General features: G+C 47.3%; 1 protein-coding gene across 1 annotated transcript in view; it reads right to left on the minus strand.

The window, feature by feature from the left end:
• Window positions 1-1,459: 1,459 nt before the first annotated feature.
• The window catches only part of Cog7 (component of oligomeric golgi complex 7), a 73,355-nt gene continuing 55,757 nt past the window's right edge, over window positions 1,460-19,057 (minus strand). Inside the window, exons 14-17 of the mRNA XM_006980339.4 lie at window positions 15,662-15,745; window positions 14,134-14,248; window positions 4,442-4,585; window positions 1,460-1,978 (exon numbers count right to left, since the gene is read on the minus strand). Coding sequence (XP_006980401.1) covers window positions 1,812-1,978; window positions 4,442-4,585; window positions 14,134-14,248; window positions 15,662-15,745 — 510 coding nt within the window. The 3' untranslated portion in view covers window positions 1,460-1,811. The remainder of the gene's footprint in view (window positions 1,979-4,441; window positions 4,586-14,133; window positions 14,249-15,661; window positions 15,746-19,057) is intronic.

Here is a 19,057-nt window from a genome sequence, read left to right on the forward strand (position 1 = left end):
ATGGCCGATACGGCCGAGAAGTCAGCCGGGGCTGGTGGAGCATGGCTGATCGCCTGGTAGAAGGGGGAGCCATGTCTCTCCAACCCATCCCATGGTCTCCCCCCAACACAGGTGTGACAGTCACACTGCCAGCGTCACCCACCATGAGCCCTGGCAAAGTCCCTACTCTATCCAGGCGCTACGTCAGCTGCTGGAGCCCTCACCCTCTGACTTCTCACTGTGGGAAAATTAATTCCTCTTGACTCAAGTCATTTAGGCGATGTTATTTTCTGTTACATATAAGCCAAGCAGCCTAAACAAGTACGGATGCAAGAGACCAAAAAGATAAAAAAAAAAAGGGGGGGGTGGTGTGTGAAATTTGCATCATCCTGTAAATTTAAAAAAAAAAAAAGGCTGGAGAGATGGCTCAGTGGTTAAGAGCACTGGCTGTTCTTCCAGAGGACCTGGGTTCAATTCCCAGCACCCACATGGTAGTTCACAACTGCCTGTAACTCCATTTCCAGGGGATCTGACACCTACACACCAATGCACATAAAATAAAAGTTAAATAAAGTAAAAAACAAAAGCAAACAAACAAAAAAAATAAACAGAGAAGCCCACATTCCCACCACAGCCTGTAAGATCCTATCTGACTGGGCCGCTCCCCCAACCTGAATGCCCGCTGTCCTCCTCTCCAGCCACCCTGGCTGATCGCAGCCTCTGCACTTGCTCCTTGCTTCTTTCTGCTGGGAAGCCTCTCTCCCAGTTGCAGACCTTCAAATCCTCAGCTGGCTGCCTACCTCCCCCTACCTCCTCCCACCTCCCCCACCTCCCCCTACCTCCTCCCACCTCCCCCTACCTCCTCCCACCTCCCCCTACCTCCTCCCACCTCCCCCACCTCCCCCTACCTCCTCCCACCTCCCCCTACCTCCTCCCACCTCCCTCTACCTCCTCCCACCTCCCTCCACCTCCCCCTACCTCCTCCCACCTCCCCCTACCTCCTCCCACCTCCCTCCACCTCCCCCTACCTCCTCCCACCTCCCTCCACCTCCCCCTACCTCCTCCCACCTCCCTCCACCTCCCCCTACCTCCTCCCATCTCCCCCTACCTCCTCCCACCTCCCTCCACCTCTCCCCACCCCTCCCCCACCTCTCTCCACCTCCCTCCACCCCTCCCCCCACCTCCTCCCACCTCCCTCCACCACCTCCCCCCACCCCTCCCCCACCTCTCTCCATCTCCCTCCACCCCTCCCCCACCTCTCTCCACCTCCCCCCACCTCCTCCCACCTCCTCCCACCTGGCAGCCTCTTCCTAGCACTTGTGCCTCTGCCTTCCTGTCCACCTGCTCACCGTTTTTTCCTCCTCTGCTACCTCTGCACTGGCGAAGGCCCAGCTCCTTCACAGCCCGACCCACCCCAATGTCCCCGGGCCCTGCTCAGTATGCGAGCACCCAGACGTCACCAGAGAAGAAGGAGACAGCCTTTGTCCCACCGCAGTGTTTATTAATGCCACTTTTAAGATCAAGTTATTTTTTAAAATCACCTGAAAAGTCCTCTCTGATAAATAATACATTACTTCTCATTCACAGCCTTTTCCTTGTAGAGACTGGGTCTCACACTAGCCCAGGATGACCTCAAACTCACAGCAATCCTCCTGCCTCTGCCTTCCAAGGACTGCAGACATGCACCACCACGCCTGGCTTCTAAGAAACGAAAGCATCTTCCACACACACTGCCCCATCACTGGCAGATGCCGGGAGAATGAACCCATTCTGAGAGTCACTGAGGCAGACGCTGGCCATGACTCTGTCCGGGACCCTCTTCCCAGAATTGGTCAGTAATTTATACCACGCATGGTGGCCACCGTGGAGGCAAGGCGGCGTGGCAGGCCTTTGCTGACCTGTCTGTATTCCTCAGGCTTGGCCTTCAAGAGCGTCACGATGTTCTGGAGGGTACGGGATGGCTGCAGACCCAGTGCGTCCATCACGTTGATCAGATAGTCTGTGGGGGAAGAAGAGGCAGGCTCAGTGGTACAGTACAGGTACAGCGGTACATGGCCTCCCAAATACTGGGTGCTCCCCTGCTTCTCCCGCAGGCGGGCCTTCACTGGGGACTATACAACCTGAGCCCCGGAATTCTAATTTAATCAAGAACCAGCCAGCATTGCCAGCTTGCACTCCTCCTCCCATCTAACACCAGTGTAAAAGGCAGCTGCTCCCTCATCCCACCCCCCAGGATGCTCTCCAGCATGTAGAGAAGCAAGGGGTGGGGGGAACATGGGCCTGCTGAACAACCAAAGCCTCCCTCTGGGAACTTAACACAAGGCAGGCCACACTTCCCAGCTCACTCCTGAGAACTAGTTAATGCAGATTTACTAGCCCAAACCCAGATCAAATTGAACATGATGGTGAAGATCAACCTCTAGCTGGGCATGGTGGGACATCTTTAGCACTCAAAGGCAGAGGTAGGTGGAGCTCTGTGAGTTCGAGGACAGCCTGCCTACATAGTGAGTTCTAGCCCAGCCATGGCTATGCAGTGAGACCTTGTCTCAAGAGAGAGACACAGACCTCCAGGGGTCAGTCATTCTTGATGGGAATGTCGTTCTGTATGCTGTGAATGTGTGTTGCTCTGATTTGGTTGATAAATAAGATGCTGATTGGCTAGTAGCCAGGCAGGAAGTACAGTATAGGCGGGATAAGCAGAGAGAAGAATTCTGGGAAGAGGAAGGCTGAGTCAGGGGAGACACCAGTCCACCGTCCAGGGAACAGCATGTAATGGCACACAGGTAAAGCCACGGAACATGTGGCGACATATAGATTAACAGTGTAAGTGTAAGAGCTAGTCAGTAGTAAGCCTGAACTAATGGCTGAACAGTTTTAATTAATATAAGCCTCTGTGTGTTCACTTGGTTCTGAGTAGCTGGGGATCAGGCAGGACACAAAAACTCTCAGCTAACACATTCTAAAAAAGCAGCCCTGGATTCTAACCACCTAACAGTCTGGGCAGCACTGTCAGAACAAAAAACACCCAGCTGCAGCCAGGAGTGCCACCTTTACCAACCCTGCCCATGAAGTCGGTACCCACCAGGCAGTGGGGATGGAGGTGAGATGGGGCAGAGGCCTTAAAGCATCTGTTGTGTTGGGGGGACCACACCTAGGCACATCATGCCTCCTTCCCCCTCTTTCTGCTCAAAGGCCTGGAGAGGCAGCACCACCCAAGCCACCCCTGTTCCTCCTGACCCTCAGATTGCTGCCTGGGTTCACCTCTTCTCTGTCCAGACCTGAACTGCAGGGCAGGGCGGGCTCTTCCTTAGGTCTTCTTCGCCAGGCTCAGCTCAGTGGTAAAACCAGCAGGCCCCAGTCAGCCACGACATGTGTCTGGCCAGCTATGTTTTATGTTGTTGTATGAATGCTTAATTTGAATGTCTCCCGTTCCTTGCCACAGGCCTCAGTGCTCGGCATCCTTTCCAGCCCTTAAACCCACTTCCTTATGCTCAATGGGCGAAGAAACACTCATCCCTGCCGCATGCTATCCTTAGCGCTACAGCTGGCACACAGTAGGTGTTCAAGCAGTGTTGATAAGCAGGGAGGGAAGAAGAAGGATGACATGGACCACTGAACTCTAGGGCAATCCCAGCATCTGATGGACCACCACTCCCTTCCAGGTGGCTCCTCCATGCTCTCGCCTGTACCAGTTGGGCATACCAAAGGGCATCTGAATTTCCTTATCCATCTCTGAATACTTGTGCCTAGGAAAATCACTAAAGGCAGGTGGTGCCTCTAGGAAGAGCCAAAGGCAGACGGAAATGGGCAGAGTGAGGGACTCAGGGCAGCTGGATTGTAGGCTGGCCCCATCACTAACCACTCTGAGGACCCGAGGGCTGAACCTTGCTTCTAATTCATCAGCAAAACAAACCCAAGTGGGGCCTGGCTCAGCCCTAGTCACCCAGGTCACAGCTGGGATGGTCCCTGGAGCTGACTGTTAAGACTCCTCCACCCTCTCTCCAGACCACTTAAAACCCCAGGAGAAGGGAGTGGGGAAGCCATGCGCTCTGACCTGGGGCAGCATAGCATTCTGATGGGGACCATGGAGGAGCCAGCATGTGGCCTTGTCATACAGCATCACCTTCCTACAGGATTGCATCACACAATGGACACAAGCTTGTTCAGTGCCTGACCTGCCTGGTATGCAGTAAGTGCTCCATAAATGTTAGGTTAGTAATTACTATGTCAGTGAGTGGAAGACCAGGCAGGGCCAGGCTGCCTCGCTCGCTCCAATGCATCTCACCAAAGCCCCCGTAATAGTTCTCCACATCCATGGCCTTCCAGAATCCTTTCTACCCAGCTTCACAATCAACTCCAGAAGGGAAGTTAGGAGGAGCTTTGGGGTGACATTCCTGGAGGTCAAGAGGGAAGTCGAACTTGCAACTGTTTCTCTCTTCCTGCCCAACCCATGGACACTTACCAATATCTGTAGCCAGCTGCTTGGTGGAGTGCGGGGTCACCTCCGGGATCTGGAGGATCACATCACAATAGGTCTGCATGGTGGCTCTGGCAATGGAGCCTAGCCAGCTGTCAGCCATGTTGTCCAACTCAGGTAGTTCATCCCCTGAAGCAGAAAAAAGGTCATAGAGAAATATTACATCTGCTCAGAAAAAGTCACCTCTTAGTGTCCTGGCTCCCAGTAAGTGCTACATGCCCTAATGTGCCAGGGAGCTAATAGGCTCCGTGGGAAACAGAACAAGGAGCCTGTGGGTCCACGGACACTGACAGGGACAGGAGAGCTCTGAAAAGGAGTCACACTGATGTGGCTACTCAAGTCCTGGGAACCAAATCAAGCCATGGAGGCCAGGACTTGTACAGGCAGACGAGGACCCCAAACAGAGATGAGAGCCTCCAAGCAAAGGTAGAGTGGGCACTGAGGGCACAAAGAAGCAATGTGTAAGACAGGGGCCATGCTGGAACTAAGACTGAGCCTCAAAACAACTCCACCTCTGGGGAGCTCCACCCGGCCTCTCTGAGACCACCTACCACCTGTACAGAGAGTAACAGGAGCCCTGGTTCCATGGAGCTGCCGTGGAAGCCACAGTCACACAGAATGTAAGGAAAAGGGACGAAGAAGACCAAGGCCAAAGCTGAAAGCTCAGGAGACAGCTGTGCCGGGGTGACGAGAAGGCCAAAGCCAGGCACTGTAGGAGAACAGAGGACGAGGGGCAGTTTCTCGGGAATAAAACAAGTCCTGATGCACCAAGCTCCTGCTAGGTCTGGGCAGCTCTGGCTGCCCCTCGGTACACTCCAGGCAGGAAGGAAGAGGCATGCCAGCACAGCAAAGCCAGCCCTGCAGCACAGGCCATCCAGAAATTTGAGCACTTGGTGCTCTTACAAAGAATCTACATGCATGCGGTGTACAGACATACACAGGCAAAACACCCATATACACAAAATAAAAATGTTTTAAAAAGTGCCCAGGAGGGCTGGAGACAGAGCTCAAGCAGTACAGTGACTCGAATGTACCAGACCCTGGGTGTGAGCATGGTGGTACATGTTGTAATCCCAGCACTTGGGAGGTAAAGGCATGAGGCAGGAGGATTGAGAGCTCAAGGTCATCAGTGGCTTCGGAGAGTTTGAGGCCTGCCTGGAATACACAATGCCCACCCAGTCTCAAATACATAAGCAAACAAATGAGTAAATGAATATCATCCATGAATGAAATTTATTTTCAACAAGAACTATATAATGATGATAATAACTTTCAGTAATAATAATAAATAAAAATTTTCAAGAAAAACAGTGTCAAATGTGCAAGACTACTATCCTGAGTTTGAGGCTAGGCTGGACTACTTTGAGTATACCAGGGTAGCCATGCCTTCATTAAAGGTATGTGCCACTATGCCCAGGTAAGCAAGTTCGTTGTTACTGTTTTTTTTGTTTTGTTTTTTGAGACAGGGTCTGTATCTTGGAACTTGATATGTAACCCAGGCTATCTCAAACTTGTGATCCTCCTGCCTCTTAAATACCAAGACAATAGGCATACATCATCAGGTCCATACCATCTTGTTCCTTAAATCTGCAATGTTAGAATGCTAGAAATGAAAGCCAGGCACAGCAGTACATGCCTTTAATCCTAGCCTCAGGAGGCAGAGGCAGGCGGATCTCTGTGAGCTCGAGTCTAGACTAGTCTACCTATTGAGTTCCAGGACAGCCACGGCTATATTATATAGAGAGATCCTGTCTCAAAAACAAACAAAAGCTAGAAACAACCAGATTATGTATGAATGCTCACTGTGTAATTCTTTCCTATTTTCTGGGTGTTTAATTTTTGAGGGGGTGGAAAGATGAATCGGTGCTTGACAAGCCTGAGGACTGAAGTTCAAGCCCTGGATCTCACAGTGGGAGGAGAGAACTGACTGTTACAAATTGTTCTCTGACCTCCACATATGCACTGTGGGATACATGAGTGCACACATACACATGTACACACACACACACACACACACACTCACTCACTCACTCACTCACTCACTGCTCCCCCTCAATAAAATTTGAGTATGTTGGATGGGAATGGCGCTCAGTGATAAAAATTTACTTAGCATGCTCAAGGCCCTAGATTCAATCCCAGCACCACCAAAAAAAAAAAAAAAAAAAGAAAGAAAGAAAAGAAAAGAAAACAGAAAAAAGGAAGAAAATGGCAACAAATATTGCTGTGCATGGTGGTGCACGTCTTTAATCCTAGCACTAGAATGCTGGAGGCAGGAGGAGCTTAAGGCCATCCTTGACTATATATCAAGTGTAAGGCCAGCCTGGGCTACATGAGTCCTGTCTCAAAACAACAAACAAAACCCAAATCTCTGGATTAATGTTGTTGATACTGTCATATTTTTAAGTACTGTTGAAATTTACTCTGGTGAGGCCCTCCTAACTGCCCACACATAGTAAATGATTAGTAAACATCTGTGAGTGAGTGATATGCAGATATCCATAGATAGCCTAGTGGAACAAGACACTATGCTGTTCCTGATGCAGTGCAGCAGGCAGTACACACAGCAGGACAACTTTCTTCCCAAGGCATCTGAACCAGCTTTCAGTCCTTATCAACCACACACACAACACAACATCCACGAAGAGAGGAGACACCTGAGATTTATGTAAATGGTCCAGCAAAGAAGGTAAGTGGAAGAGAAAAAAGCAGGAGCTGCTCTTAAAGCTGGATGCTGAGTTCATCTGTGTAAAATTCCTATGAAGACAGGATTGATGGTTTTAAATTTACAAGGTATATTAAGAGCTGAGCTGTGGCACAATGGTAGATGAATGCTTAGAATGCACAGCCCTAAGCTGGATCCCAAGCATCAAAAAGTTAAACAAAGGGGGTGAAACTGTGGTCGAGATGTGTTGTCTGAGAGAAGTATTTATTTTAAAAGAAAAAGTTAAATAAATATATAAATGAAAAGTACATTAGTAAACAAATGAAAATAAAAATGATGTGCATGACATCTCCATCCCTCAGTGATTATTACTGTTTTGGTGTATGCAGAGTTTTACACACAACAGAGAAATGCATTCTTAGGGCTGGAGAGATGGCCCAGAGGTTAAGAGCACTGGTTGTTCTTGCAGAGAAGCCAGGTTTTGTCCCCAGCACCCATCGGGTGGCTCACAACCACCTATACCTTCAACCCAGGGGATCTGATACCTTTTTCTAGCCTTCAAGGGTTCCTGCACTCATGTGCACATAACCACACAAAGACACACATAAATACACATCAAAATATTTTTTAAATAGAGAACTATATCCTAAGTTTTTGAAAAATGAAGGCATTTCAAAACACAGTGAAGACAGATAAATGTCGTTCATACAATCCACCCCATCTAGAGTGGCCACTGCACCCTCCTTGATATGTATCCCCTAGACCTGTTTTCTTTGGGGTTTTATTGTCATTTTAAGATTTTTTTTTTTTTTTAGAATTTCATATTGAATGCTGTATTTACATCATTTACACATCTCCAATTCCTCCCATCTCTCTCCCATTCCTTTTGAAATTCATGATCCTTAATTATTATTGTCACATACACACAACCTACTCAGTTATTTAGTGTTGCTCCTGTGTACATGAGTTAAAGGCTGACCACTTGGGATCTAGATTTATTTAGAGCTCCTTCACAGAACAAGGCATGAGATAGGGAAAACTAAGTATTGGTTCATGCCTCATTGTTTTCCTTAATGTCTCTGAAGATCTTACCTGAGAAGTGCTAATGTTTTTAACTCTTTTTAATGAAGAAAACTGACAAATTATGAAGAAATCTGTGTTGGTTTGAATGAGAATGGCCCTCATAGGCTCATATATTTAAATGCTTAGACCCCAGACAGTGGAACTGTTTGGGAAGGATTAGGAGGTGTGGCCCTGTTGGAGGAGGTATGTTGCTGGGTGGGCTTTGAGGTTTTTAAAAGTCTGTGTCATTCTGAGTCGTCCCCACCCCTCTGACTCAAGGTTATTGCCTCAGCATGGAAGCTCTCAATTACTGCTCCAGCATCATGCCTGACTGCTGCCATGCTCCCCACCATGGTTGTCATGGATTCTAACCCTCTGGAACCATGAGTCCCCAAATTAAATACTTTCTTTTTTAACTTGCCTTGGCATGGTGTTTTGTCATGGCAATATGGCAATAGCAAAGTAGCTAAAACCACATCACAAGATATTTACTCTGCTAGTAATAAATATTGAGATCAGGTGAATTTTTTCCCCTGTAGCAAACAGTTTTGGAATAATCCTCCTCCTAAGCACCTCTGTTAGGAGAGATATTTCTAGAACTGATTCCCAGGTGAGGAACGGAGAGGCCCTCAAAGCCCTTGGCCAATTTGCATTCCATCATCAGGATCTCACCTTCGGTTTTCTTGTCTAAAGTATAAGCCATATCATAAATATGGTAGAATGCATCGTGCACATTGAAGCTGTAGGTTCAAGACTTGGGAGACTGAGGCAGGAGAATCATGATAAGTTTGAAGTTAGAATGGGCCACATAGTGAGTCCTTGTCTCAAAACAACAACAAACAAAACAAAATAAAACCTTGCATGCACATTCCATATGTTTTGGAGAACTGTATAGTCAACATCTATGAAATATTTCCCTGGACGAGAAAAACGCCCTTGCCAGAGGTGTGTGGAACTCCCACGCCTCTCTGCAGGCACACAAGCAAGTCCCAGATGACCAGGTCTCCTGCCCTGCCCTGCAGCCTCTCCATGTGCTCTTCTCACATGCTTCCCAACGTGTCTGGCTCCACCCGCCTCTGCACACCAGAGTGCTGGGACTGAAGACATGTGCCACCATGCCCAACTAGCCTCACTCATTTTCACGCTGCATATTATTTCACTGTGCCACTGTACCCTGATTTGTGTCCATGTTTCTGGCAATGGACATGTGGGTTGGTTCGAAGCTGGGGTTGTTGCCAAGTTACCAGGCAAATCTTTACAGATGTAGGTGAGGCACACAAGGAAGAGGCTCTAGGATCTGTATTTAGAAATAAAACCTGGCTGGTGGTGGTGGCGGCGTATGCCATTAATCCCAGCACTTGGGAGACAGAGGCAGGTAGATCTCTATGAGTTCAAGGCCAGCCTGAGCTACAGAGTGAGTTCCAGGAAATCCAAAGTTACATAGAGAAACTGGGTCTCGAAAAACAAAATAGATGGATGGATAGATAGATAGATAGACAGACAGACAGACAGACAGACAGACAGACAGACAGACAGCTAAAATAGAAATAAAACCTGACAAGCCAAAGGGTAAGTATATTGTCACTTTTATCGGAAATACTGTTTCCAAACTGGACATGCCATTTACATCGATGGACTAAAGTACTCTGGTCTTTCTGCACTTATATTCCTAATAAGTTTTAAAATGGAATCACATTGCATATTGCATATATCATAACTGTTCTTCATAATTAATACACTGACATCTAAATTCTCAAATAGCCTCTTATATATTTTTAAAAAATTACCTAGTTTTTATTATTACTATTATTATTATTTTATTATTATTATTATTTATTTATTTATTTTTTGGTTTTTCGAGACAGGGTTTCTCTGTGTAGCTTTGCCCCTTTTCCTGGAACTCACTTGGTAGTCCAGGCTGGCCTTGAACTCACAGAGATCTGCCTGGCTCTGCCTCCCGAGTGCTTGGATTAAAGGCGTGCGCCACCTCCGCCCGGCCCTAGTTTTTATTTAAGTTTATATATGTGAGCTTACAAGAGCCTATGTGCACCATGTATATACAGTAGCTCACAGAGGCCAGAAGAGGGCATCAGATCCTCTGGGTCTGGAGTTATAGGATGTTGTGAGTGGCCATGTAGGTGCTGGGAACCAAACCCAGGTCCTATGAATGAGCAGTAAGGGTTCAACTGCTGAGCCATTTCTCCAGGCCCAGTCTTTCATATTTTAGTGGCCGCACAGCATTCCACATTATGGATCTATCTAGGGGGGAAAAAACAACGTTTTTCTCCCCCTACTGGAGATGGAACCCACGGCTTAGGCCTCATGTATGGGAAGCAAGTGCTCCATCACTGAACTGCCCCCAGTCACCAGTCTTTAAAGCAGTATCAACAGTTTCTCATCTTTTTCCATGTTCTGCTTTAATAAGCAATTCTGAGATGAATATTCAGAGTTCTACTCATCATTTTGTTAGCATAATCATATAGCAGAATTCCTGATCTAAAAGGTATGAAAAAATTTCAATCTCTTATTAATGTAGTCTTTTCATATCATATATATATACATATATACATATATACACACATATATATACATATATTATATATACACATATATACATATACACACACATATATACATATATTATATATATACACATATATACATATATATAATATATACATATATATATATCCTCCTGCATACTTAAATCATCTCTACATTGCTTCCACTCCCCAATGCAATGTAAGTGCTGTGTAAACAGAGAACTGGTTCCACCGACAACAAAAAAGTCCGTGAATGTTCAGTCCATATGAAATGGACACTGGCAATTATTTCTGGTCCCAGTTGGTAGGATCCACAAGTGTGGAACCCACACATGCAGAAGAGCTGATCCACACACACACACACAATCCGACTGGTTCTAGCATAGTCAATCCCATTCCCATTTGCAGGTAGCAACAGATTAATACCATCACATATATTTCTGGGGTTCTATGAATGCCTTCAACTGCCCACAGAGGCTGAGGATGCCATGCGTGAGTTTATATTTAATATGGTAGGAATGAAGGGCCCGAGGGACAGCTCAGCAGTTAAGAACACATACTGTGTCTTGCAGAGGACACCTAGACAGAGCAGCTCACAGCCCCGTGCTTCTGGCTCCAGAGAAATCCGACGTCTCTGGAATCCACCAGCATCTGCACTTACATGCACATACCCACCCACCCACAGACACACACACCTAACAAAAACTAAAATAATTAAAAAAAAGAAGGAAGGAAGGAAAACAGGTTTGAATTATACAATCTAAGTTTCCAGAGGAATGGAATCTCCTCTTTTTCTGTGGGTGTTTATCTTCTTTTTCTTATTCATTTGTAAAGGCTTTTATAGAATAAAAATACTAGCTGTCATTTGTCATAGATGCTGCTGTTTCATCCAGCTTATCTTACTCTTTTTCCCACTCTGGTTTATTTTTTATTGAATTTACTCATTTTATTTACTTGTTTGTTTGTTTGTTTTGAAACAGGGTCTCTCTACATAGCTTTGACTGGCCTTGAACTCAACAAAGATCTGCCTACCTCTGCCTCCTGGGTGTTGGGATTAAAAGTATGTGTCACCATACTTTTGGCTCATTTCATTTATTTTATTTTCAAAACTGGACATACCACCTTACAGCAGTGGACTAAGGCTGTGTGTTTCGTCTGTATACACGTATGTACACCATGTGCGCTTAGATGAAGAAGGGCATCAGATCCCTGGAACTGGACTTACAGACAGTTGTGTGCAACCACACAGGAGCTGGAAATTAAACCTTGGTCCTGTGCAAGAGCAACAAGTGTCTTAAGTGCTGAGCCATCTCCAGTCAGCCCACCTACAAGGCGGGGCCAAGAGATGACCCTGAAGACCCGAGATCTGGATGTGCCAGCTGTCTTGGACCCTGGACGCTGGAGGTAGACCGAGCAGAGTTCTCCAGAGAACACCACCGGACTGCGCTACACCTTTCCCAGACCCTGTTACCTATCCCTTCACTTGTAAGTTACCCCACAAAATAAACCTCCCTTTTAACTACGCGGAGTGGCCCTAATAATTTCACCAATACCCCACCCCATTTGTTTCTGTTGTTGTTGTTTGTTTGTTTGAGACAGGCTTTCACTATGTAGGCCTAGCTAGTCTCCAATTCACAACCTTCCTACCTCAACACAGTGCTAAGAGTATACATAGGCATGTGTTGTGTTGCTTTCCTTTTTCTTTCTTTTTTCTTCTCTTCTCTTCTTTTCATTTCTTTCTTTTCTTGTCTTGTTTTGTCTCTTCTCTTCTTTTCTTTTGAGACAGGGTCTTACTATGTAGCCCTGGCTAGCCACAAACTCAGAGATCTACCTGCCTCTGTCTCCTGAGTGCTGGGATCAAGTCACCACACCCAGCTCACTTTTCAATTTCCTTTATCGTTTCTACCTCTCATTTAAAAATCTTCTACCTACTCCTAAAATTATATTAATATTTACCTATATTTCAACTGAGTAAATTTCAAATTTTAAAATCTGAACTTTCAAAGCTTTTACAAAAAGCTCTGAGTGTCCCTCTTGCTTATGAGCCTGTGAGACTTATGGAAGTTTTGTCTGTATAATTCTGGAAATGACTATGGACACTTGTCCAGTCTGTTCTGTGGGATAAAAGTTTGACACACTGACTCAATCCAGCATCCTGATCGTTCTGCTCAATTCCTCTTCCAGACTCATTAATTCTTTTTGATCTGTCAAAGCTAGAGTACTATGGTTTTGTCAGTTCTCATCATGTGTCTGACAGTCTCTTCCCTGCATACCTCAGCGTTGTTAGTGCCTGCCACAGGTCGTTGTGGGACACATTTTATATCAACAGAAAATAATCACTTGGGTCTCACTTCCTTGACTTGGGTTCAACTTCCTCTCATAGTCATTCTGCTTCCTTTTTATCTGCATTTTCATGGGATGCCTTTTAGCTTCTCTCAATTTTAACCTTCCAAAGCAGTTTTATCTTCATTGTGTTACTCCATATGAGTGGCTGAATCTTTTACATATCAAATTTGTATTTTTCTTTACTTAAAAAAATATCCAATATTGGGAGTTAAGGTGATTTTTTGATCAGCAAGTAAGTGTCCCTGCTCACCTCTGTCAGGTGCAGAAAACCAGCAAAAGGAGGCAGTTAAGTGAGTGCCAGTTGCCTTATCAGTGTAGAACAGGGGGACGTGTGGAGGCACGAGCGAGGGGTAGGCAGAGGCATCTGCCCAGGACACACTCTGGAAAGCTGCTTATGACAACAAGAAAACCTGTCCTTGTGAACTGGCAGCTTACCTACTCGCTCCCAGAGAGCAAGGGTGCATATCCATGGGACCCTGCACTTGTGAAATCACTGTCACCACCACTCGTCACCAAGATCCCAGGATGTCCTTGCCACTGCCTCCCCAGCTGTGGGCACTCTGGACTCCCTGCGGCGTTTTCTGCCCTGGTCTCAGGGCACGCTGCAGAGCAAAGCAAGACTGCTCTTCCGCTAACCCTGGTCAGACCTCATCCCTGCCAAAGCTCCTCAGAAGGGCACTCAGTCTTTCTTAGCTCCCATTATGTAGTACATGTGTATCTGTTTTTCGTTTGGTTTTGTTTTTTTTTTTTTTGATTGTTTTTTGGGGAGGTCTTATTCTGTAGTCCAGGTTAGTCTGGGACTTACTATGTAGCCCTGGCTGGTCTCATACTTAGAGTGGTCCTCCTGCCTCAGCCTCCCACTTGCTGGGATAATAGGCATGAGCCACCAACCCAGTGTTTCTAGTTTACATTTGATGGCTACATTTCTGGGAGTTTAGAGAGATTTTCGGCTGACGAGGTGTTGAGATGGCATCCACTATTCCCTGGACAGTGGCTGACGAGGTGTTGAGATGGCGTCCACTATTCCCTGGACAGCAGGCGCTATGGCTTCCTGTTCCTCTTACCTTGCTCAGGAGGAAACGGCAGCTTCCCAGCATGCAAGGCCAGCTCTAATGCGGAGTCCTCTTGAGTCACAAATGGCTCAAGATTCAAGGGCAGGGACATGATGTACTGCCCAATCTGAAACAAAAGAAAGCACTTTCAGCTTGACACTGACACACCTAGCTAATGACTCCAAAAGTTCGCTTATGAGAGACAAAACTGCTGGACCTGGGACGCGCACCAGTGTGAGGCAATACTAGTCATGGTAACACCTCAGAACAACCACTAAGGGCTGGGGAGAGCCCAGCCAGAGGAGCATTGCTACACAAGCCTGAGGGAGAACAGAGTTCTTCCTCCAGCACCCATGCCAAAAGCCAGGTGTGGTGGGCCATGCTATAATCCCCAGGGCTGGGGAAACAGACAGGTGGATCCCTGGGGCTCATTAACTAGCTCAAAAACAAGGTGGCAGGCAAGCTGGTCTCTGCATGCACACTACACACACACACACACACACACACACACACACACACACACACACACACACAAACATATACTGGCTGCTAGCTGGCCTCTGGTCTCCACACGCACACTCCTTACACAAACACACACACACACACACACACACACACACACACACACACACACACACACACGGCTAGCTGGCCTCTGGTCTCCACAGGTACACTCCTTACACACACACACACACACACACACACACACACACACACACACACACACACACACAAATGGAGGACTGCTCCTCCCTGTAGATACATCCTTCTCAATAGTGGCTCCAATGTCCTGAAATGCGTCCAGCATCACCTGCTTCAATGGGGCAGTGGGTACCAAAGAACTTTGTGAGATCAAAAGCGCTGTGTACAGTTGAGGTCTCCTCACTGCTCACAGATAAGGCCACTGAGGTGCTAACGTCAGCAAGTGCACTCAGTCCCATCATTTGGACTAGCACCTGGTTCTGTTTCTCCCCCTCCAAGATGGCCTAGCCAGGAGAAGGAAGGGACTACACTTGGAAGCTGCCATTCATAACTACAGTCTAGAGAGAAAATGGCATTGTAATTTCGCACTAGAAGACAAAGATGGCAGAACCTTCTGGGCTGATGCAGAATCGCAAAGGGGAAACTTGTAAGGCATTCGGGGCAAGCCCACAGCTAATACAACATTTGTCACAAGTGGACAAGACAGACACATGGTGCCACCTGTGCCGATTTCAGGCACTTCCTTCCATTACAATTCACAATTGTTTGTGTTTTAAGGTAGGTATAGAAGAACAGAAAATAATTTGGCCACCTGTTCCTTGATATCCCAAGTCAGAATTTCCTTAGGGGTCACACTGGAAGAGAGGGGCAGGTGTGACAGTGTCTTAGCATCTGAAATTCTTATGGCTCTGCTACATTTGCCCAGGAGATGAATGAAGATGATCCCAAACCAGGTCCCCACAGCACAAACAGCTATTGACTGCCCAGAGGGAATCAGAAGCCAAGGTGAGCTGCGAAATGCAGAGGCCACTTTGGAGCACACCCAAGAAGCTCTTACATTGCTGATGTACTCGAGAGGTGTGAGGCTGAAGGCAGGCAGATCATCTGTCAGGGTTTCGCCAATGCCAGCTGTGTTCCAGCTCTGGAAGGAGAAGAGAGGAAGCATCAGCAACACGCTACCAGGCAGCCCCAGAAGGTAAGGTACATTGTGACAGTGCACAGGGAGCTCATGGCCCTTCCTGGAGGAGTCACCCATGGTCAGAGCTGACCTGGGGGCCTGATGCCCCCAGCAAGCCTGGGACATCTCTTTGAACCTCCTGGAAGACTGCCATAAGGTGCAAACTTCCAACTCCCAGCCTACACAGGCACACTTACCTTCTCAGCACAACTACCAGACTGACACTGATCACTTCTGCTTATCTAACCAGGAACATGAAATGAGTTAGGTGGCCCTCAGTCTGTGCTTTATGATGGGGTCACCATGCAAAAAGCGGGCTGAACACAGGTGGCTCCACTAACCTTGGCCTTCAGAACGCTAAAGAGGAGGGAACCTCTGTGCTCTTTCTCAGAGACCGCATGAGGACAGCTCCTCCTGGGAGGGAGGTCCAGGAAGCCCTGTACCACACAGAACATCCCAACCTCACTCACCAAGGCCACTCTGCCTCGAGTGAGGATGACTGACTCCTCCATATAGCTCTGGACTGACCCGGAGCTTGGACGAAATCTAAACAACTGTCTTCTGTCCCTCAGGTCTCCCTCTGCAGGGAGGGGGGCCTCAGCACCCCATGCAAGTGGAAACACCTCTGACATTGCTGCACGAGCTTCCTGGCGACCTGTAAGCAGGTCCCCCGTCAGCACACATGTGCCCACAGCCTCATCTTGGCACACCTTTCAAGGAAGCCCAGCTTCTTGATTCCAGCCTGGAGAGCAAGGCCCTTCCTGGCTGGCCTCCAGGAGTAACCCTCGAGGTCACAGAGCTGCTGTTCTCAGCAGCCACCTGGTGCCCGATCCGGTTGCTTGATCCTTTAAGCAGCATTCTGGGCATGGAGTGACAAAGCTAGCCCAGGGCTCTCGGCCTAAGTTAAGCTTCAACAGGCCTCTATGTCTAACTGCCAACTCCATCTGCCTCTGTTTCTCTGAAGGGCACTGGTTCTTCTCTTCCCTGCCAATGCCTCATCCCTTTCCATTTTCTAGACTCCTTGTTCTTGTTTGAGAATCTTTTTACTCAAATATCCCATCCACCCCCAATTAACTCCCCATACACTGTTTTGCTTATCCATTATGTATTTATTTGTTTGAGATAGGTTCTCATAAACCCCAGGCTGGCCTTAAATTCACCACATAGTCAAGGCTGGCCCTGAACTCCTGATCCTCCTGCTTTACCTCCAAGTATTTGGTTTGTAAAAACATCCATCACCATGTGGTATTGGGGATTAAAACCAAAGCTTCATAAATGCTAGGAAAGCACTCTATCAATATTCCTATATCCTTTGCTCCAAATCCACTTTAAAGGACCACTCCTCTCACCCAGATTTACTGTAGCGGTTCAAGTAAGAACGGCTTCCATCGGCTCATAGATTTGCATATTTAGTCCCCAGTTGATAAACTGTTTGAGAAGAATTAGAAGAATGAAAGAAGAATCAGATTGTTAAAGAAAGTATGTCACTGGGGGATGGGTTCTGAGGTTTCAAAAGCTCATGCCAGGCCCAGTGGCTCTTTGCCCGATCCCTGTGGATCAGGTAAAGTTCTCAGCTAATGCTCCAAAACCATGCATGCTTGCATGCCCCATGCTCCTTGCCATGATGATAATGGACTGACCCTCTGGAACCATAAGCAAGCCCCCAGTTAAATACTTTCTTTTATAAGAGTTACCTTGGTCACAGTGTCCCTTCACAGCAACAGGACAGTGACTAAGACACTCACCTAGTACCCATGATGTCCAGTGTCTCATGCTAATTGTTGTCCTTATTCTCAGAAGCTGAGGCAACAAGGTGGCTGGATGCCCCCACCTCTCCCTACCTCATCCCCTCAGCCTATTCTTGCTCTGTCTTGGATATGCACAGAGACAAGCTGACACTGAGGATTCTGTGTGAGATGCAAGAGTTCAGAGGTACAATAGGTCAGGGGAGGGATCAGCCACGGGATGTAGGCAAGTGTGGAGTCACAGAAGTGAGGATGGAAAGAGAATGGACAGCTGTGCACACCAGTCGGAACAGGTACCACATTCAACAAACAACCTTCTAGGGGGGAGGTGGGCAAGAAGAGGACAGCAAGGAAGGGAAGGAGCGAAAAGAGGAAGAGAAGGAGGGAGAGGAAGGGAAGACAGTCTCACTATGCAGGACTGTGGCTCCTGATCCAAATAGTGACATTTATAAGAAACTGGAAATCAGAACACAGATGAGTGATGTGGAGAAACTATTTTAGGGGTCAGAGAGATGGCTCAGCAGCTAGAGTGCTCTCCACCTAAGCCTGAGGACCTGAGTTTGATCTCTGGAATTCACATAAAGGTGGAAGGAGAGAAATGACTCCACCAAGTTTTTCTGTGGCCTCAACATATTGACTGTAGCATACGTGTGCCTGCACTACATACCTTCTCTCTCTCTCTCTCTCTCTCTCTCTCTCTCTCTCTCTCTCTCTCTCTCACACACACACACACACACACACACACACACACACACACACACACACACTAATAAAACTATCCTTCCTAGAGCCCTTTATTCGAGATGAAGCAGGGTGCTCTAGAGTTGGTCAACGTGGAAGCAGGACAAGTTTCCCATCCTTCTCTCTACTCTGCATGTGTAAGAATTCCTGTAATAAAAAGCCTTTAAAAACATTCTCAAATCTGGACATGGTGGCACACACCCTGAATCCCAGCAATCAGGAGGCAAAAGTAGGCAAGTCTCTTTAAATCTGGGGCTAGCCTGGTCTACATAGTGAGTTCTAGGCCAGCCATGGTTACATAGTGAGACTTTGTCTCAAAAAGTAAATAGTTATATAAAATAAAGGAGATTCTCAGATTGGCCCGGGCAGCCATGGGAAGGCTAAGAGATGATACCAGAGCAATGCTCTGTGAAACTGCATGCAGCAACCTCTCTGAGGGGGACTGAGAGTGAGCAAAGGGTTAGAAACAGTCTAGAGATGGTGGAAACATGAACCAGGCAGTAGTCATGAAGTAGAAGGTCCCAAAGTGGCACTGTGGATGAGGACAGAGGTGAGAAATGGCACAGAGCAAAGACCACCACGGCCGCCAGCCATCAAGAGAACAAGGGCTACGAGTTGGAGAAAGGCTTCTGAGAGGAAGCAGAAAGAGCCTCAAGAGAACAGTCAGGGACCAGAGGGAGGTGGGGGAGGTGGGAAAGGTCAGAGAAGGGTCGAGATGGAATGGCCTGAAGTGGGAAGGTCTCAGAAAGCAGGCAAGTAAGGCTCACTTGAAGAGGGCAACGCGGAAATG

Source organism: Peromyscus maniculatus, chromosome 1 (assembly GCF_049852395.1).
Source record: "Peromyscus maniculatus bairdii isolate BWxNUB_F1_BW_parent chromosome 1, HU_Pman_BW_mat_3.1, whole genome shotgun sequence".
In the NCBI taxonomy this organism is placed as follows: Eukaryota; Metazoa; Chordata; class Mammalia; order Rodentia; family Cricetidae; genus Peromyscus; species Peromyscus maniculatus.